Source organism: Chlamydomonas reinhardtii, chromosome 12 (assembly GCF_000002595.2).
Source record: "Chlamydomonas reinhardtii strain CC-503 cw92 mt+ chromosome 12, whole genome shotgun sequence".
Lineage (NCBI taxonomy): Eukaryota > Viridiplantae > Chlorophyta > Chlorophyceae > Chlamydomonadales > Chlamydomonadaceae > Chlamydomonas > Chlamydomonas reinhardtii.
The window spans coordinates 4022300-4042419 of NC_057015.1; the positions used below are offsets into that span (position 1 = coordinate 4022300).

General features: G+C 64.0%; 5 protein-coding genes across 5 annotated transcripts; 1 reads left to right on the top strand and 4 right to left on the bottom strand.

Moving 5' to 3' along the window:
- Window positions 1-83: 83 nt before the first annotated feature.
- On the bottom strand, window positions 84-4230 carry CHLRE_12g517100v5 (uncharacterized protein). The gene is made up of 9 exons (XM_043068321.1): window positions 4152-4230; window positions 3929-3980; window positions 3073-3194; window positions 2722-2791; window positions 2348-2485; window positions 1946-2027; window positions 1552-1619; window positions 1160-1316; window positions 84-929 (listed from the first exon to the last, which is right to left on the bottom strand). Exons 1-9 carry the CDS (start codon window positions 4157-4159, stop codon window positions 841-843), a joined length of 786 nt encoding a protein of 261 aa, XP_042918416.1. The 5' UTR covers window positions 4160-4230; the 3' UTR covers window positions 84-840.
- Window positions 4231-4371: 141 nt separating this feature from the next.
- On the top strand, window positions 4372-8455 carry CHLRE_12g517150v5 (uncharacterized protein). Its single transcript, XM_001697032.2, has 11 exons — window positions 4372-4409; window positions 4510-4590; window positions 4677-4766; window positions 4940-5046; window positions 5224-5404; window positions 5592-5693; window positions 5997-6104; window positions 6885-7098; window positions 7338-7447; window positions 7608-7766; window positions 7929-8455. Exons 1-11 carry the CDS (start codon window positions 4395-4397, stop codon window positions 8001-8003), a joined length of 1242 nt encoding a protein of 413 aa, XP_001697084.1. The 5' UTR covers window positions 4372-4394; the 3' UTR covers window positions 8004-8455.
- A 286-nt stretch (window positions 8456-8741) lies between these two features.
- On the bottom strand, window positions 8742-10806 carry CHLRE_12g517200v5 (uncharacterized protein). Its single transcript, XM_043068322.1, has 3 exons — window positions 10385-10806; window positions 9859-10020; window positions 8742-9487 (listed from the first exon to the last, which is right to left on the bottom strand). Exons 1-3 carry the CDS (start codon window positions 10490-10492, stop codon window positions 9344-9346), a joined length of 414 nt encoding a protein of 137 aa, XP_042918417.1. The 5' UTR covers window positions 10493-10806; the 3' UTR covers window positions 8742-9343.
- Window positions 10807-10966: 160 nt separating this feature from the next.
- CHLRE_12g517250v5 (uncharacterized protein) lies at window positions 10967-13796 on the bottom strand. Its single transcript, XM_043068323.1, has 4 exons — window positions 13389-13796; window positions 12961-13165; window positions 11661-12542; window positions 10967-11458 (listed from the first exon to the last, which is right to left on the bottom strand). The coding sequence occupies exons 1-4, from the start codon at window positions 13547-13549 to the stop codon at window positions 11327-11329; spliced, it is 1380 nt and encodes a 459-aa protein (XP_042918418.1). The 5' UTR covers window positions 13550-13796; the 3' UTR covers window positions 10967-11326.
- Window positions 13797-13860: 64 nt separating this feature from the next.
- CHLRE_12g517300v5 (uncharacterized protein) lies at window positions 13861-20116 on the bottom strand. The gene is made up of 6 exons (XM_043068324.1): window positions 19934-20116; window positions 19799-19851; window positions 18123-19616; window positions 17723-17935; window positions 15425-17518; window positions 13861-15203 (listed from the first exon to the last, which is right to left on the bottom strand). Exons 1-6 carry the CDS (start codon window positions 19995-19997, stop codon window positions 14739-14741), a joined length of 4383 nt encoding a protein of 1460 aa, XP_042918419.1. The 5' UTR covers window positions 19998-20116; the 3' UTR covers window positions 13861-14738.
- Window positions 20117-20120: the final 4 nt, after the last annotated feature.

Consider the following 20120-nt stretch of genomic DNA (forward strand, 5'->3'; position numbering starts at 1 on the left):
ACGGTCACAGGGTTTCGCCCATCTGCCGTGGCGGAGGCAGCGGGTCGGTCCTCTGTATATTGGTTGGTTCTGGGTGGCCAAGCTCGCTAGTAGTGTTACAGTGTCAACTTGCATATGCTGCTGCCAGGGCGTGAGATGCGTGGCATACATTTCACGTCTCCATGACTCCATCTGCACCTTCGGCGCTACTTGTCTCACGACTTGTCTTAGGCCCCCACATGCCCCCACCCAGTTGTGTCGTCTGTGTGTGGAGAGCGGGAGAAAGAGAGGGGCCGGGCGTGTCTTGCTTGGCCGTCAGATACCGGTATCACGGCCGCCACCCCTCGGGCCTCGGCGCCACCCACCCACCCACCACCACCCGACCACCACCCCACCATTCCTAGCGCATCGACAGCATTACCTGAGCTTCCGTAGCCAAACACGGAAGTGTAACTTCACGCATAGTACACAGCCAACGAATCCCAAAGTGGCTTGACTGGCGGCAGCGAACTAGAGCTCCCGAACAGCTCACTGCGGTCCGACATGGGCAACACCATTCCCTCAGCTCCACCCACGTTTGATTTTGCGCACCCAACATCATAACGCGCTCCACATTACCCGTATCACAGCCAGGACCCTGGATCTGGGGCTGGGCGCTCGCCCCCGTCACACAATGCCCGCCCCTCCACGCTTGCATGCCTGCATGTGCCAAAAAGTGGCAATGCTCGCCTGGCATCCCATCGCTGCAACCTTGACACCCTGGACGCCACCACGGATGTCCTTCGACAACGCCCGTACCACTTGCACCCCGTGCGCCCCCCTAGCGCCGAGCTCCGTCCTCCGCAGGGATTTCCTGTGCGCTTACGCCTTTCGGGTGGAGCGCTTGACGTTCTCCGAGTCCAGCAGCTGCTTGGCGCCCTTGATCCACTCGGTCTTGGCCTCAGGCACCACTGCAAGCCGAGAACGAGGGAAAGGGGGCGGATAGCCAGAGGTTGTTTCCACCAGCCCCATGAGAACTAAACATGTTTACGTTTGGCTTTATCATGCCGTGCCTGCCCACCACCACCACATCGCCCCCGCCCCTTGCACGCCGTCCCCCCTCCCTTGGGCTCGGGCATGTAGCCCCGATTGGAGTAACTAACACCCCCCCCCTCACACACACACACGCACACACACGCACCCGGGCTGTCGCCCAGGAAGATCTCGAACAGCCCACGGCCCAGCGCGGCGCTGCTGATGCGCAGCTCGGGCGTGGCGGTGCCGTACTCCTGCGGCGCGGTCACAGGCGGCGTGACCAGCACCTCCAGGTCGCCGGCAACGCTCCACATCAGGATCACCTGAGGCACGGAGCGGGGGCGCGGGCGGGGGAATGGCAACGGAGGAAAAGCATTGCAGCTCAAACTCCAATGGGAAGGGGCAGTGCGTGCGGATGTCACGTCAGCCGCGGCGTGCATGCATGTCCACCGCATGTTCCTGCACCCCGACCCGGCCGTCCCTTCCCCCAGGTCTCGGTATATACTTGCGATGTGTGGTCAACCCGCCTCTCCAGTGCTCCTGTCCGGGCCTCCGCACCTCGGTGTTGTTCACCAGGTTCTTGGAGTTGAAGTAGTCATTGAACTTGTCCAGAGACGCTGTGTCGCCTACGTGGGGTTGGTAGGTCGGGGCATAGCGTGGGTGCATAGTGGAGGGGTTGCAGAGGTGAGGAGAAGAGCGGAACACCAGGTGCCGCGGGGACAAGCTGGCCCCACTCGCATGCATGCAGACACAAAGCCGCAGCCATCGCGTGCCATCAGTGCTGCTGACAAGCTCGGGCCCCCATATGTCTGTACCGGCATCTGCTTACCTACCCCTGGACCTATGGTTGTTATGGGAACGGCAACGAAACCCTCCCCTGGGTCTCACTCCACGAGGACTTGACGTCCACTAAACCCCTTCCACCCTACGCCACCCGTCCTCCCACACGCACCTGCCAGCTGCATGCGCGGCAGCAGCGATTTGTTGATGGCCTCGGTGAACTGCTCGCCCGTCACGTCGCGAACCAGGTGCAGCTGTAGGGGAGAGCCACACAGTGGCGCGATAGACACAATGGCAGTGGCATAGGAGTCGGGTGAGCACATATGCGGTAGGCAGCGACGCAGCGGCTACGCGGCAGGCACGGCTGTGAGCACTAGCATCCTCCAAGCTTCAGTCGTCCACCACTCTTTCCCGACGCACCGAACCTTGACCTGGCGACAACTGCGCTCACCCCCTTACTCGCGACCCACACGCAAACCCTCAGGCGGCCGCCGCTCATCACCCCTGCTGCTGCGCTCTGACCCACTCCGCTCAACCTAGCTGCCTCCGCCAGCCCTGCTGCCCCCATACCCACCTGGATGACCTTGTTGAAGGCTCCGTCCACCAGCGCGGAGGCGTAGTCGTTGTCGGACTCAAAGAAGCCGCCGCGCTGCCGCACACCCAGCTCCTTGGCGGCGCGATCAGCCTCCACGTAGGCGGTGATGGAGTACACCTGCGGCGACCAGTGTTGTCATAGCGAGGCACTCATGCGTTTGGGGCGTATGGGAAACGGCACGAGTGGGCGCGGGTGGTGGCAGCGGAGATGAGCACAGCAGCAGGGCTCTGGGTGCGGCCGGTAGTTGGTGCGGGTGCGGATTGTGGTGCCGCGGAGTGCTCGGGAGCGTCGGGAACAAGGCGACTGGCCGTGCCTGAGAGCACCGGCGTCCGCAGCTGTCATGGTAGCCGCACCTTGACGTTCACAAACAGGATGTTCTTGCTGCGGGTGGCGGCGCCAAGGCAGCGGTAGGCCTCCCCCTGCCTACAGCGGGTCATGGCCAGGAAGGGTACGTTGAAGTTATTGTGGCTGCCTCAGCTTGAGCAGCATGGGCTTGATGGACTGTGGCACTGTCGCTTAGCAAGCTCAGTACATGCGACCATACGGTCTACCCAACCCATGCGCACGTCCAGAGCTCCTGACCCACGTTGTGCGCATGTGGCGAGAACGTGCTCCATGACCAGTGACCGAAACCCACGCTGCCACACCCGAACGCGCGCCGATACCGGACACCATCGTTCATCCTGCATTGGTGCTACACCCACCAGAACTTCTGCGCCAGTAGGTACTCCACACCCGACTGTGCGTCTTTCACGGTCAGCGACGCGCGCACAGGCTGGCAGGCGCCGCGGCTGACGGCGGCGGGGCGACTGCGCAGGGCCGCCGGCTGCGTCGTGCAGGGCGGGCAGGGTATTAGTGGGTCAGCTGGTGGGGCCGTTTTACCACATGACGTACAGCGAGTGCTTTACGTGACCCGCCGTACCCACGGAAAAGAGCCGCCCCCATCGTCCTTGCTGCGTATGCAGTCGGCTTCGAGTGCGGCTGCTGTGCTGGCCAGTCGCTCCATACGTTCGCTCAGCGGGTGGGTACAGTGGCACTGCTCTCTCAGCTCTCGAAAGGTAAACGCGCGCTTTGCTACCGTTCGCAAGGTTTGGTTGGCCAAAAGTTGTCTTGCAGATTGGTCATAAGGAGGCAGTGAGGGGGGCCCCTCAACCGTGCATGATGGACCCGCCTGGCCCTTGGCAGGATCTGACAGCTGCAGGGTCACTAAAATGTATGTGGCGCATATTGCAACTGGTTTCCTTTCCAAGGACTTATGCCGTCGCAACGTCGCATTTTGTTGTGAAGTGGATTATGGCCACCCGGGGTCGACGAGGCTGACTCTTATGTCCCGCAGGCGCATTGGCCGCTGCTGTCGGCACGCAAACACGACCAGACACGGCCAAGCTCGCTGGCTCTACCATTCCCCCGCACGCATGCTGCAAGCGCAGACCCGCATACAGGCCAAAGCTGATAACAGCGAGAGTGGTGCAGGCTGAAGGTGCTGTGGCAAAATGCCGGCGGCGTAATGTGTACGGCGTGCGGGCGTTACAGAGCCCAGCCAGCCCAACTCAGACTCACCGGGCAGCGAGCCGCCCCGAACGTCTGGCGACCCGCACGCTGAGCCAGAGACCTACACACATGACACCAAGAAGGGAAAGCGGCAGGAAGGCACGGAAATGAGCCGGAGCGGCGCGAGATGCCTCGCGGATGTTGCGTTGTGACGTCGGATGCCCGGCTTTCTGGCGCAGCCAGGGTGCTGACTAGTGCTCTTGTAACCTAGATCAGTCACTACGTCACTCACTTCTGCATTTTGTGCGCTTTGGCGATTAGAAGACAAACTGGCGCCGGGGCGTTCGATGCGACGCGGCCGTGAAGTAAACGTATACAATGCGATAAATAAAGTAGGAATGTCGGCGTGGTGCGGGCGTTGGTGTCGCGGGTCGAGCCATCGTCACGCATGGAAGGTCCGATTGATAAGCTTGCCGTCCCCACTCAACTCGCCTCCTTACGTGCAGGGTAGTCTTACTCTCATAACCTGGCAACCATGATGCTCACTCAGGTGCGACAGCAGCAAAATTCGCTCAGGCAAAACAAGCTTATCGTGCAAAATGCACTCGCCGCGGGCTTGCTGAACAACGCGCTTGTCCCGACACTTGCAGGGTCGTGCTTTCGCTGCTCAGCGGCCTGCTGTGCAGCAGCGCCGTATGGCGGTCCGCGCCAACGTTGCGCGGGTTCCCCAGGTAAGCGCATGCAGCCGTCAACGTGATGGGTCGAGGCTTTCCCAGGGTCGTCTCCAGCACTGACCGCTGAGTACATTTTATTGCAGGTTAACGCTGCTGCTGTTGAGGCCAAGCCCGACTGGGCGGGCCTTGCTGCGGAGATGGACAACAAGTCTCCCCTCGAGATTATGGACCACGTGAGTTGGGCTGCAGGCCAAAAGGGCCGTCTGACTTCACTGTGAACTTTCCACTAGGTTTGTCAAGAGGGTTGGCTCTCGGAGGGCGGCTGCGGCCCCAGGGCGTGCTGGCCGTGGCCTGCCGGCACAACACCCGCCGACACGCACGCCTGGCACGACGTTCATGTTCGCAGGCCCTGAAGACCTTCGGCAATGATGTCGCCATCGCCTTCTCGGGTGCTGAGGACGTGGCTCTGATTGAGTACGCCCACCTGACTGGCCGCCCCTACCGTGTATTCAGGTGCGTGTGCGTGTTCGCAGCAGGTATCCCGCGCTACCCCCCACAGCCGTGCCACTCACGGCCCTGCAGCCGCAGAAGCTCCAGCCTCACGGAAACGCGACCCTCTCGGCTACCCTGTGCCCCGAGTCGCCGCCCCCCGACCCACATGCCGCTTTGCACCCCCAACCCACATTGCAGCCTGGACACCGGCCGCCTGAACGCGGAGACCTACCAGCTGTTTGACGCCGTGGAGAAGCACTACAAGATCCGCATCGAGTACACCTTCCCCGAGGCACAGGAGGTGATGGACCTGGTCCGTGCCAAGGGCCTGTACTCCTTCTACGAGGACGGCCACACCGAGTGCTGCCGCATCCGCAAGGTGTGGTGGCGACCGCGCGGGGCAGGCGGGGCGGGGCCAGGTGGGGGGTGTAGCAGCAGTCGTTTGGGCGCTGGCGCGAGTGCGTGGGCAGTGCCAAGGCGGCGTGATGCGGTTGTGCTGCTGCCATCTGCTTCTTCCATGTACCGTATGTGAAGACGGCTCTGCTGGTGCGTGTCCGCGCTTGCAGGTCAAGCCCCTGCGCAAGCAGCTGAAGGTGTACAAGGCCTGGATCACTGGCCAGCGCAAGGACCAGTCGCCCGGCACCCGCACTGAGGTGCCCGTCGTCCAGGTGCGGACATGGAACTGGGTCTGGAACGCGTATGTTTGTGCAGGGTAGCACGCGAGCGACGGGGTGTCTGTTAGTCGGGGCCTCTGGGCGATTCGGGAATACCATCTGATGTCGAGGCATTGTGTCGACCGTTCGGTTGGTCGAATGGTCCTTCCGCGCAAGTAAAATCGAATGTAGTGCCTATCACGACAACAGGACTATTGCCGAGTAAGGTGGGAGGGAGCACGGCGCGACACAAACGATTCTGTGGGCGGGACCTGGGACTGACACGTGCCACACATGCACACACGCCGTGCCCTGCAGGTGGACCCCGTGTTCGAGGGTGTGACTGGCGGCCCCGGCTCCCTGATCAAGTACAACCCCCTGTCCAACATGACCTCGGCGGAGGTGTGGAACTTCCTGCGCGTCATGGTGAGCAGGGCAGGCAATGCGGGTCGAGCCAGACGCAAGGGCGGGCGGCAGATGGCGCACGTACCGTAGGCAGCAGTCAGGCAATGGCCTTCGTGGGTACATGCTGTTGTTAAGCAGCGCTTGCGCGTTGGTGAGCGCATTCCCACACGTAGGACCCGAACCCCAGCAGACCGGTGTCACGCAACGCACATGCACCAGCTGATGTTCACCCCGCCGCAGCGATTCAGTGCTGCGCTGGGTCTTATTTTGGCTGTGATTACAGAACCCCCTAGGCATGGGCGCGGCCTTATGTGGCCGCAGCTCTGTTCCGGGGGTGCAACATTCCTTCATTGCATCCATGCGCATACAGCCTTAGCAAGTTTGGCATACTGCAGCATCGGCTGACACTCACCACGGCGCAGTCACTAGAGTGCTGCGCTGCGGTCTTTCTTCAGCTGATAGCATCGAGCTTCTTTAAAGGCAGGGCCGCGGCCAGCGTGGGTGGCCGCAGCACCGTTCCAATAGCGCAACAGCCTACTCAGCCTGGATGCCAACCGTAGTAACGGCTGACACTCCCCATGGCGCGGCGATGCAGTGCCGTGCTGCGGCCTTGTGAAAGCTGAAATCGCCGAGCCTCTTTAAGGCAGGAGCACGGTCGACCTGTGACCGCAGCGCCGTTCCAGGGGCGCGACATATCCTATTACCTCGTAACATCCCCTCCTGCATGTGACACAAGCTTCACAGCACCCCGTATGCTTTTCTGACCACGTGCCGCCCCCAACCTGCTGTGTCCCCCTGCAGAACGTGCCCACCAACAAGCTGCACAACTGCGGCTACATCTCCATTGGCTGCGAGCCCTGCACCCGCCCGGTGCTGCCCAACCAAGCCGAGCGCGAGGGCCGCTGGTGGTGGGAGGACGCCGCCGCCAAGGAGTGCGGCCTGCACAGCGGCAACATCAAGAAGGCCGACGGCACCACCGAGGAGCGCAAGGCGGAGCGCGACCTGTGGCCCGCGGGTGAGGCTGGGCAGGAGGAGCCAGGGGCAGCGTACATCGCCAGGGCAGAATGGAACGCCACCATCGCCAGGGTGCAACGGGAGGTCAAGGGTGGAGAAGATCTAGGGGATGAAACGGCAGTCTGTGGGATGCAAAGTGACGACGTGGTTGAGAATGGCTGTTGTGCTTTCGGCCGAGCATTCTTTGTTTCTGAGCATGTCCTCACCTGCGTCATACTCCCCGCGCCTCTGCACCTGTAGGCAGCGCCGTGGCGACCCTGAGCAAGGACGAGGTCCGCGCCCTGGCCGCCGGCGAGCGCTCGCAGGGCACCCTGGCCGTGCTGTACGCCCCCTGGTGCCCCTTCTGCCAGGTGCGGCCGGGGCATTACTACAGGTTTCACAGCTTGCGGACAAGCTTGCGTTGCGACTGACGGTGCATCGGGACACGGTGCAGTACGGCACCGGGAGTCGCATCATGCGTGTCTTCCGCTTTGTTTAATGTGGCACTTGTCTTTGCCTGCGCACACACAGGCCATGGAGGCCAACTTCGAGGAGCTGGCCAAGCACATGACCGGCCACAAGGTGCGCGTGGCCAAGTACCAGGCCGACATCGACCGCGAGTTCTGCAACGAGAACCTACAGCTCAAGACCTTCCCCACCATCGTCTACCTGCCGCCCAACAGCAAGCAGGTGCGTCACGGTTACAAGGAAATGTTTGGGAGGGGGGTCCGGGGCTGAGCTGAGCCAAGAGGGGCCCTGCGTGAAATCCACGTTAAATCACGAAGAGCTTGGAGTTGGGCGCGCTACGGCATGCCGCTAATGGTGTCGCTGGCATTCCCTTTGCCGGCGCAGGTGATCAAGTACCCCAGCGAGCGCCGCGACGTGGATACCCTGTCCATGTGGGTCAAGACCGTGGCTGGCCAGTAAGCGTCTCTTTGCGTGGAGAGGCATGCATCAGGCCAGGCGCTGGTGATGGAGGTTGCCAGGGAGCGGCTGGATGTGTTGTGTGAAGCGGCGGGTTGGAGTGACAGTGGCAGGAGTGGAGCCGTCGTGGGATGTCGGCATGGAGGGTTGGCAAAATAGCGCTGGTAGAATAATTTCTCAGCTGCGATTCGGGACTCGAAACAGTTATTCGGCTGGTCTATCGTGTGTGCGCCGACGTGAGCGCAGGGGCCAGGTTGAATGCAGTGTGGCTTGGTTGTGTTCTACTACATGCTGTGTGAGTGATGCTGCGAGCGAGTGGATGAGCGACAGAGGGCAGAGTGATTCGTGTGCAGCTCTTGTGCTAAAGGTAGGCTCTGTAAGTGGTGGGACATCCACTACAGGGACCGGTTGCATACCGAGGGCGGATCCAAGTAATAATGTAACGCCCAAAGATCTCGGTCTGGAGTGTGCTGCTTCTCGTGGAGGGCACTGTATCACCGCGTGCGTGGAGGACGGCACGCCATGGCCAGCTGCGCTGAGCAGGCCGCCCAAGCGGCGCGGCTGGATTAGCGGCAGTGGCGTTCGGATTAGCGATGGCAGGCGATTGGGTGCGTGTGTGCTGCAGCGTGTGCGCTGCAGAGTCTGGAGGACAGGTTGAGCCTGTCCTCCCCAGCCGTCCAGCCTAGGTCCGCGAATACCGCGATGTGAGAAGCTAGATGGGTTGATCGTGTCTTAGCCCTGTCACTAGCCCTCTTACACTTTCCTGAGTGGTCGTCTGTCCTAGGCGCAAACTCAACACATTGCTTCGGCGTGTGGCGGAGGGTTAAGGACGCCGCGTTGGCGAGAGCCACGGACGGCCCTAATACACCATGTGGCATGTCGCACCCGTTGCGGGCACTGAAACGCAGATGATTTTGGCCACGATGCAAAGACCAACCTGTGCGCAATTGAGCCCGGCCGCGGTGACCCAAGCACACTTTGGATGCGTAAGGAGAATGGACAATCCCCTTTACATGCAGTCTGACCCAACGCAATCCTCACCAACAGCCTCGGCCTTATAGCCAGCCAACCCTAAACAGCCGTTGATAAGGCCCCGGACAGCACATGCACTACCATCCACCCAGTTACAGGGCATGTCCGAGTGCGGTCCACGTGGTGCAGACCGTTTTCTTTCGAGCCGCCGACATTCTACATCTGTGCCTATGCCGCATCGCTGCTCATATGCCTGCATTCCGCGGCACCGACTTGGCTATGCACGCCTAACTCCCCTGACCTTGCCATGCCCTGTATTACGGCTCTTAGGTTCAGCCTGGGCACGCCGCCACTGAACCGCCGCCACACACCTAGCGCGGGTCGTGGCTGGTGGTGGTGTTGCGCGTGTGCTCCAGGTTGGCCCGGTGCGCCGGCGACTCTGACACGTCGCGGCCGGCGTTGCGCTGGGTGGCGGGCATGCCGTCCTCGCCCGCGTGGTGCAGCTGCTGGACCACCTGTGGCGGCGGGGGTTACAAGGAGCAAACCCAGAATGGAAGTCAGAGTGATGGCGGGGACGAGAGCGAGAAGGGAAAGTGCGGGCGGCGCCGCACGAGAAGGCATGGCTGTACACATGAAATGGGCACACGGGCATAGGCGGCAGCCTCCCCGCGCCGCTAGCCCCCGTCCTGCCTGACTTCCCGCACAGAAACCAGCATGCATGGAAGGGATACGCCATACGCCGAAACCTCTGTGTTGGCAAAGTCACTATGCAACCAGCCACGCTACGCTCCTACGCAGTCACTGGCCCCGCCTTCCCCTGGCGCCCCAACATCCCATCCCGGCGGCCCAGCCCATCCATAATGCCACCGTCTCAGCAGCCACTCACGTGGATAGTGTGCTGCTGCAGTGCCTCCAGCTTCTCTGGCACCTTGGTCGTGTCCACGTCCACACACTGCTCCGCCTTGACCACCGCCTCGCTCACGGACGCCAGGGTCTCGTGCCAGCCCTCCGCCGTCGGCACGAAGGCCGGCGTCTCGCCCTTGAGCGCCTGTGGGGCAGAGGTTGCGGAAAAGGGGCGACGGCAGGAGGTGTGTGCAAGAGATGTGTCAGCAGGCGACGCGCGGGGGCTGGCCGACTGCATTAGGTGCTTCCCGCGGCTTCGGCTTCAGGCGGATCGGCACCCTCTTGCGTGCATGCTGCCGCGTGTTCAACATCAGCTGGCATGCGCCCAATACATGTCGCCCGCTTCGCGAAGGATTGTGTGTGTGTGGGGGGGGGCGTTGCACCCAGTCACCCGCGCGTGCCTGCCTCCCCTATTTGTTGGGCTTGGGCATTTCAGCCCCCCCCCTCCCTCGCAAGGGCCCCTGCCCACTTTGGACACACCCGCCCCCCTCGACCGCGTAGCTCCCCACCTTTTCCTTGTGGTACGCGAGCGACGCTGGGTCGTTGTCGCTCATGTGGCTGCCGGTCTGGCTGCAGGCGCCGGCGTGAACACTGCGGTGGGGCGGCCGCAGCAGCATCTTGCGGAGGCCTTGACAAGCGGACGCGAGCGCAGCTGGCTGCGATGTCGCAGAGAAGCCGCCAAGCGCGGCCCTGACGCAGCGGTGCACTGACGCGGAAATCATCGGTGTGAGAACGCGGAGTCGACACAGGTTTGCGGGTTCAAGGATAGCAAGTGTGTTTTGCGTGGCGAGCCCCAGATAGTATTTGCCAATTGAGTTTGGACAAATGGGGCATATGAGAAGCGCCGGAACCCTCCGCGAGGGATTGGGCCGCCCCCTGAGTCACCTTGGCAACCTTGTGGCTTGACGCTGCGGCAATGGACTGCGAAGGCAAGCTCATGTTTCTGTGCAAGCTTGCTGAAAATGAGGGCAGTGCGGAGGCGTCTGCAGCAGGAGGCAGTTGACCAGCCTCGGCTGCCGCACAGGCCCTCGGGTCACCGCCTCGGCGCACTCCGATTTCCCCGCACGCCGGTTTGCATGCACATGGAAGTGACTCGCCGCACGTTACAGATGCATTGGACCCAACAGAAACCCAGGCCCGCACAGCTCCTGAGGGGCACCCTCGCACGACCACCACCCACGCCCTGACCATGACCTGCGTCGCCACTGCCTTCCACGCCCCACAACTCTTTTTTTTTGGGGGGGGGTGCCTAGCCACCGCATCCTGGCGGACTCCGACAGTCCGACTGGCCACCAAGTACAGTGCCGCAACCACGGCCCTCCGTGTACCGTAGCTGCCTTCCACCTTGCCTGAATGTATGCAGACGCCTCACCACAGGGCCTGAATGCGCCGCCACCTCACATCACCCAAGTGCACACCCAGCTGCGCCCCGCGGGCGCCTCCATGCTGCCTCACATGCTGTTCAGCCAGTCATCTAGGCTCTGCGCGGCGGCCTTTCCGCCGCCAGGAGCTGCGGCCGGGGCCGCTGCCGTCGCCGCCGCCGCCGGAGCAGCGGTGGTGCCCAGTTTGGCGACTGGCCGAGCCTGCGAAGGAAGAGACGCAGTCGTATTGGAAAATCGGCATGCAAGGGCGGATTCGGATCGGCCGCCACCCGGTCAGCACATTCGCGGGCGGCACGTGTCGGCGGTGCCTAGTACACCATGGCCGCCTCAATACGCAGCGGCATTGCCAGGCTGTCTCAAAATGCAGGCGGAACCTCCAGGGCGGCTTGCAGCCGCTTCTCACCTGCTGGACAGTTGTGGCGCCGCCAGCTTGCGGCAGCCCCGCCCGCGGCGGCGCTGCAGCTGCCGCCCCCGCCATCGGAACCCCCACCGCGCCACCCGCTGCGGGGGGTAGCCCCAGCAGGAGCCGAAGCTCGTCATCCATACCCGCACCCGCAGCAGCACCACCAGCAGCCCCGCTGCCGGCGGCGGCTTTCCCAGCGCCTGCTGCCAACCCTGCAGCTGGTGAAGCTGCGCCGCCCGTGCCTGCGGTCACGCCGCCAGCCACCCGCACCGGGAGTCCGGCCACAATCTTTGGCACCACGGGCATTCCTGCTGCTGCTGCCGTCCCCAACCTAGCCGCCACCGGCCCTCCCACCGTCTTCACCGTAACCGGCACCGCTGTGGCTGCTGGAAGCCCTACCGGCCGTGGCTGCAATGACGCCGGTAGCGACACGCCAGCACCCGCCGGCCGTATCCCCACGGCGCCGCTCGCTGCAGCGGCGGTTCCCGGCTTGGCGGCCGCCACCACCGGCCGCCCCGTCAGCAGAGCAGCCAGCTCTGCATCCTCGTCGCCGTCATCCACTGCACTGCCGCTGGCCGCTGCAACAGCTGCGGGCGACGCAACTGGCACCGCGGCGGCAGCTACCGCCGGCGTGACGAGCACTGGCACCGGTATCGGCACCGGGGGCACCAGCGACACTGCCAGGCGTGCTGGTGCTGCCACTTGCGCCGGCGCTAGGGCTGGTGCTGCTGCCTTGGCGGCTGTAGTAACTCCAGACGCTGCTGGAGCTGCTGCAGCTGCCGGCTCGCAGCCCTCCAGGTAGTGCGGCTCCAGCCCCAGCAGCTGGTGTAGCGGCAGGGCTGACAGGCAGTCGCCAAGCTGTTGCAGGTCGATGGCCAGGAGCTGCAGGGGGGGGGCGGGGTTGATGGCAGCGCCTGGATGAGTGATAGCGAGTGATTGGGAGTGTGTGTGCTGCAACGTGTGTGTGCAGCAGAGTCTGGAAGACAGGGTACTGGTCCTGTCCTCCCCAGCCGTCCGGTCTAGGCCCGTGAAATGAGGAGCTAGATAGGTTGATCCTGTCTGAGCGCTAGCCCTCTTAAACCGTTCTGAGTGGTCGTCTGTCCTAGGCGCAAGCTCAACACATTGTTCGCGTGTGGGGACGCCGCGTTGGCGAGACATGTAGACACGCCGCACCCCTGGAGGGCACTGTAATGGCATCTGTAATTCGGTGTTTCGCTATGTGTCCGGCTGGCGCTCATGCAAGCCTGGCCACAAGCAGCCTCAACATACACAACACCCAGCCCCGCTCCTTCACTCGCACCTGGTCCGGTGCCTGTGTGGCGCCAAGCGGCGGCGCCTCGTCTCCTATGTCCTGCAGCGCCGCGCGGAAGCGGTAGAAGGCGGCTGAGCTGAGGGCGCCGCCTCCGCCCGCCGCCTCCGCTTCCGCCAGCAGCTCCTCCAGGTCAGCACCCTGGGAGCGCGGCGCGACGGTGCCGTCCTCAGGCGCCGCCGACTCATCGTCATAACTGCATTGTAGAGTCCGGAAGAAGGAGGGGAGCTAGTATGCCAGAGTGTCCGTGCAGTTGAATGAATGGTGACGGCGACGCAAGCCCTACTGACAGTAGGTGGCAATGGTAGATGCTAGGGCGCCGGCTGCCGTCGTTGGGTTGAGGCAGAGGTGCCTGTGGACGCGGCTTGCGGCGCGCTGATGCATCAGCAGATGCATGTCAAGGTGCGGCGGCCTCTCACCGGAACGCATTACTGTCAAGGCCGTCAGAAGGGGCCTGGCGTGCGGGGCCCCCGCCAGCGCGCCCTCCGCCAGCACGGCCCCCGCCTCCTCGGCGCCCTCCACGGCCTCGCGAGCTGCGAAACTTTTGCCGGGCATAGGCTTTCTCGTTGAAGTCAGCCATGTCAAAAGCAAGGCGAAGTGGCGCTTGAACGAACGCTCTCAAAGGGCGCGATCGGCACGACTGCCAAAGCACCGTGTGCTAATGGCGTTTAGGCATAGTTAATTGCATATTCATACGCTAGAAAGTGCTTTTATCTCCAGGTGCAGTCAGCCAGTGGAGCGCTTCACAAGTGCTTTTAGCTTTCCCTTGTCTGCTCGAGGGTATTCCCCTATTTTACAATAATTTCATCACGTCTGTCCCATAGTACTGGATAATGTGACAAGAACGGAAACAGGCGCTAGGGTGACATGCTGATTTGCACCCGCCCCGTACCCGAGCCCAGGACATACCATGGGCCCCCGTCGTTACCGGATAGGCCATTCTGCCACAAGTTAAACTTCGCTCCTTGATCCAAGCGGGCATCAAGCTACATGTCGCCTTGCTGCCCTAATCCGTCTTATCATCACAGCAACTGCCCAAGTACCCAATTTGCACCGTGGACAGATACATCCTGCGCGCGCAGCCTGCACCGAATCACGACGCCAACCTACCCACTGCTATACCGTTCACGCATGTAGCACCTGCAGCAACTAACGTACTTCAGTCTCAATGGGCAGACGTCAAGCTGCAGTCCTATTCTTCTTGTGATCCGCCTATGAAAACACGCACACGCACGCACACGCACACGCACACGCACACGCACACGCACACACACGCACACGCACACGCACACGCACGCACGCACACACACACACACACACACACACACACACACACACACACACACACACACACACACACACACACACACACACACACACACACACACACACACACACACACACACACACACATACACACACACACACACACACACACACACACACACACGTGCACACACCTAGCAAGGCGGGCTTTCGTTTCGTTTTGTAACACACCTAGCAATCTGGCGGTCTGGCTCCACGAAATGTACGAGATGTATCAGTTTGTGGACCCACGCAGCATTCAGTACTATAGTCAAGTTCACTGTAGTAATCACAGGCTTGCTCCCAACGCATGTGCACATAAACTCTCAGGACCAACGTTTCCGCCGCCCGTGCGTCTTTGATGACCGGCATGCGTTGTACCCTATTTGCTGACAGTGCGAGTACTGCGGCCATCCTACCCTCCCGGCGTTCTACCTATAGCCCGCCCTTCAAGCCTCAGTCATCTACCGCCACGGCCTGCCCCGCCATGAGCCGGCCACCCAGCCCACCCATGACCCCACTGCCCACTTCCAGCTGCTGACCTGCTGTACTGCGTGCAACAGCAGGTCCCTCACGTCCGCCGCCGCCGCCCGGCCGCGGCCCTGCCACACGCCGCGCACCGCGCCCGCGTTAATCGCAAGCCCCAGCACGGCATTTGCAAGCGCAAGCGTCGCCACCAGCCACCACAGCAGGCTTCGCCCCCGCGGCCGGCCGCTAGCGGCCCCGCCCAGTCCCGCCGCCGCCGCAATGCCCAGCACCGCGCTGCCGTACAGCAAGACCACCGTGCTCAGCGCCTCATCACGGCGTGCCCGGACCTCCAACGCGTCCAGGCGTGCGGCTAGCGCCTCAACTGCTGGCGCCGTGGCCTCGCCGGCGCGCTGCGCGGCCTGCGCAGGCGCCAGCGCTAGCGCCGCGTCGAGTTGGGTCATCTGGAAAGGGTAACAGGACAAGGCACTAGGTCAAGAACGAGGTCCTGGGAACCGATACAACGTTGTGCATGACGCAGCGCGCATGTTAATGTGGTTACCCGTTACATGCCAGCCTCTCGCAGCAAGCCCGCGAACAGCCGGACGCGCCCACGCTGTGCCCGCTAAACCCCGCAGCAAAGCCGCCTACACCACCATCTGCCCACGCGAACCCCCCTCCCCACCTTGTCCTCCATGGCCTGCGCATCCGCCTCCAGCTCCTCATGCCGTGCGTTCAGCGCGTCCACCAACGCGTGGATGTAGGCCCACAGCCGCGTCTGGTTGAGCTTGAGCATCATCATCTCCTGCTTGATCACGTCGAACAAGTTGCCCGCCAGCCGCGGCTTGCTGGCTGACCCGCCGTCCAGCATGGACAGCAGAGTGTCGAGCGGCAGCGTCTGTGCAGGTGCAGGCACGGCAGACGCAGGCACGCCTGAGGTGCCGCCTGACGCGGCGGCTGTGACGGCGGCCGCGGCTGCTGCGGCTGCGCCAGCGAGTGGCGCGGTGCCGTGGGCGGGTGGCGCGGGCTGTGGCGTGACGGGCTGCGGCTGCGTGTGGGCGTGCGCAGCTGCCCAGGCGTCGCCGGGCGAGGTAGACAAGGGCGCGGGGTGCGGCAGACTGCCATCGCTGTTGGTCAGCAACCGACCCTCAGGGGCGCCTGGTAGATGCGCGTTATCCACAGCGCCTGAGGGTGGTAGCGTGCCCCCGTCGCCGCCCTGGCCAGACGTTTCTGCGCCGCTGCCCAGCGTGGCATTTGAAGAAGCAGCCAATCCCGCAGACGTTGCGTCCAGAGCGCCACTCGCCTCCGCCGCCGCATCTGCAGGCGCTTTGGGGTGTGGAGTCGCGTTGGTAGCTGCTGGTGTACTGCTGGCACCGTCGATGGCGGCTGTGGGCGCAGACGCGGAAGCAGGTGAGGCGCCCGCAGCTTCTGAGCCTGCGGCAGGCCTGGCAGGCGCCGGCCCGGCTGGCGGCGTCATCTGCGGCGGGGGTGGCCCCGGCGGAAGCACACTGCCGTTGCTTGGCACAACAGAGGCGCCTGCAGAGCCGGCCGCATCCAGTATGGACGTGGCCCTTTCTTGTGCCGCCTGCGCATCCGCATTACCGCCCACGTTCGCGGACGGAGGCGTGCTTGCAGCAGCCGGTGCCGTGGCCGCTGTGCCGGCGCCTGAGGAGCTACCAACTGTTGAGGTAGCCTCCCCGGACGCACGGCCTGCGGCGGTCGTCTCTGGGCTTGCAGCCGCTGCGCTAGAGGGCGTAGAAGAGCCCCCAGCCTTCCCTGCTTCCGCCTTCGGCGGCGGTGCTGGCGGCGCAGGCGTAGTGCCAGTCGTCAAGCTGTCACCAACACTGCTGCCAGGTGACCGCACCGGGTCGCGCTGCTCGACGCCCGCAGCGCCCTGACCGGCCGTTGCCGCACCAGTGCCCCCCTGAGCCGCCGCCTTGTTTGCTCTGTCCGCATCGCTACTGCCGCTGCCTGCCAGTGCATCAGACTTGGCGCTGATGACCTCCGATGGCGGCTTGGCCGCTGTAGCTGCAGTGTCTGCGCCTGCAGCTTCGCCAGGCGCCGTGATCGTGCTTGGCTCAGGCGCCTCCACAGCCGCCGGCTTCCGCCCAGCACCCTCCTCGTCCGAAGCCGCTTGTCGCTCCGAAGCGCTGAAGGTCTCATTCACCACCGCCTCACGCTGCTGTGGCTGCGAATCCTTGTCGAGCTCATTTGAGCCTGAGGCGGAACACGTGCCGGGCACCTCGCAGCTGCCCGCCGCGGCCGCGCTGGCGGTGCTAGACTGCACCACTGGAGCGAGGCTGGTCCCAGCTGCAGGCGTTGGAGCTCCCGCAGCCTGTGCTGCAGCGTCTATTCCGCCCTCGCCACCACCCCCGCTACCATTGCTGGTGCAGTTGTGTTCTGAGGGGCCCGCATCTGCGGCGGCCGTGGGGCCGGTGGCTGCAGCCGAGGGGGCTGCCGCCGGCGCAGCAGCTGCCCCAGGCGACCCCGCAGGTACCACAGGCGGCAGGGGAATGGGCTCCACGCTGCCTCCTGGCGTCGTGGCGGCGGCGGGAGCGGCTTGCCGCGTTTGGCCCGTAACAGCAGCTGCAGGCGCACCCGCGGCTGCTGGCGTGGCAGGCTGTGGAGGCGGCGGCGGTGGACTTAATGGCGGCGGTGGTGGCGGCGTGGCGCTGAGCGGCCGCGACAGCGCCGCCTCCAGCTCCTGCGCCGCGGTGACGCCGCGTGCCTCCATACCGTTGAGCGCGCACATCTCCTCCGAGCCGTAGTGGGTCAGGACCTGGAAGGCACGCATTGTGAGGGCACGCACGTCTTGGAACTCTCCATATGGGGTCCATCTTGCTCCGGCAGTGCTCCGGTGTGCGCCCCGCAGCCTGTTCATGTGCCGATGTCCAGCCGTCAGACAGCCCAGGCCACCCCAACGCCAGCCCCAGCCCCACCCGAACGCCAGCCCCAAGCCCAGGCCGGCGCATACCCGTCGCACCTGCAGCAGCAGGTAGCGCACGCGTGCCTTGCGCGGCAGCCGGAACGTCTGGCTGCCCTTCTTGTTCTCGGCCCGGAATGTGCCCAGCAGCTGCCAGCCCTCCGACTCCAGCCCGCGCCCATAGTCCGCCAAGCCGTCCTTCTTGGGGTGCGACTGGCGGCCCTTGATCAGGAAGTCGCGCACGCGGGAACTGTACATCTCCTTCATCGTGATCTGAGAGCGGGCGGCGCGTGCGCGTGCGCGTGCGCGTGGCGTTGCAGGTTTGTTCCGTTTGATGTCAAGTCCAGGCACGAACACGCCTACTGTTAAGGTGACGACTGTCGCTCACCTACGAGTACCGCCCACACCCACGCGCATGCCCTCGCCCCAGCTCCCACGCCCCAGCGCCCGCCCCGCGCACCTTGATCTCGTCCACTCGCCCCAGCTGGCTGAGCTCCACGATGACCCACTTGGAGGCGCTGCAGGCGTTCTTCATGTAGCTGTCGTCGTCGCCGTCAATGAGCCGATCCGGCCGCTTGGCCTCTTTGTTGGCGGCCACGATGCTGGCGCCGTCGGACGCAGCCGCCAGATTAATCTTGCGCTGACCGTCGTCATCGTCATCCAGGAGGACACCCGCAGCCAGGTCTGGGCCGGCGCCGCCGCCGGTGCCGCCGGAGGCCGCTGACGCGGCGCCTGCGCCTGCGGCCCCGCCTGTAGCACCGCCTGGGCCCGCGCCGGCTGCGCCCGCTGCGGCGGCGCCGCTACTAGAACCCCCAGACCCTGGCACGCCCAATGCGGCGGCACCAGCGTCTGCTGGCACGCCGGCACCGGCCCCCTGTCCCGATCCGCCAACGACGACACTGCCAGCAGCGTCAGCCGCAGCTCGGCCGTCCGGTCCACCCTCCCCGCCGTAGTTTGGGGCACCAGCCGTGCCATCTACGAAGATGTCTTCCATGCCGGGCGCCAAGCCGCCACCCACCTGCGCAGCCGCGGCCGCCGCCATGGCCGCCGCTGCCGTAGGATCAGTCAGCACGTTCAGGTCCTGGGCCGGAATGGACATCACGAACTCCTCGGGCTTGGGGATCGCAGTGTGCGTGCTCCGCTTCCGCTGCGTCTCCGGCTGTGTGGCCGCTGCTGCCGGTGGTGGTACAGACCCTGCTGCAGCCGCAGCCGCTGCCGGGCTCGCGGGCGCCCCGCCCGCATCGGCAGCGGCTGCCTGCGTGCCGCTGGCAGCAGGCGGCGTGGCCGCTGCCCCAGCCGGAGCGGCTACTTCAGCTCCTGCCCTAGCTTCCGCCGACAAAGTGCCGTCCAGTGTAGCGGCTGTTGGTGCGGAGGGTGGCGTGGCAGCAGCACCCTTTGCTAGCGGGGCATCAGCTGCAGCAGCAGCTGCAGCCGGAGCACCCGCAGCACTCGCCGCCGGCGTGGAAACTGCCTCCGGCCCCCCAGCCTGGCTGGACCGCGTGTCAACAGCGGCAGCCTTATCTCCACCCACCCGGCTTGCGGGTGCAGCGTGACCACTCCCGGCATCACCTGCTGTTGACGGCGACGCCAGTGGCTTCAGGTGCTGTGCCGGCGGCGGTGCACCGGCCGAGCTCGCATCCCCCCCCACAGTTGCACTACCACCGCTACTCTGATGCCCTGTGGTCACTGCCGCCGGCTTTAAAGCATTCGACACCGTAGTCGCATCAGATGCTAGGCCCTGCACCTCTATCCCTACGGCAGTAGCAGCTGTAGCCGCCGCCGGGGATGCACCAGTGAGCTCAGCGCCCCCCGAGCCGCCGCGAGCTATTGTTGAGCCCTGCACATCATCCGGCAACGCAGCTGCGTGTGCACTTGCATCTGATGTGCCGCCAGCCCCCGACGAGCTGCTGAGCTCCGGCTGTTGGCCACCGTCGGACGCTGCGCTGGGCGCCGCCTGTAGGCCAGTGCCACAGACACTCTTCCTCAGCGCGCAAGTCACGTCACCGGGGTGAAAACTTCGGTAACATGGAAATTCTTTCCTATGATCCGATGCTAATGATGTGAGCACTTCTGAAGTAGACCAGGCTCGCGTGCGGACAGAGGCGTGCTTGTGAAGATCCTCTAGCCGCGCCTTACCCGGCCGCCGCCCCCTGACGCCTGTTCAGCTCCTGTCGATGCGTCTAGCGTGTCTGCACACACATGTGGACTCGACAGTTGGCCAGAGAGCAACGGAAATCGCGAGACTGTTGCCCCCAGCGATACGCGACATACCTGATGCAACGCTAATCAGCACCAGCGCTATAATTAACAGGACATAATAACTGCGAGGGCGCATTAAACGGCCGGCCTTGGCTCTGTCGCAAAGTTGTGTAACAAACACGCAGCGTTTGGCCCTGGTTTGGGTCCAAACGACGGCCTTGTCCTATGTTTTCGCCGTTGTCATTGCTGTGCGAGGAGA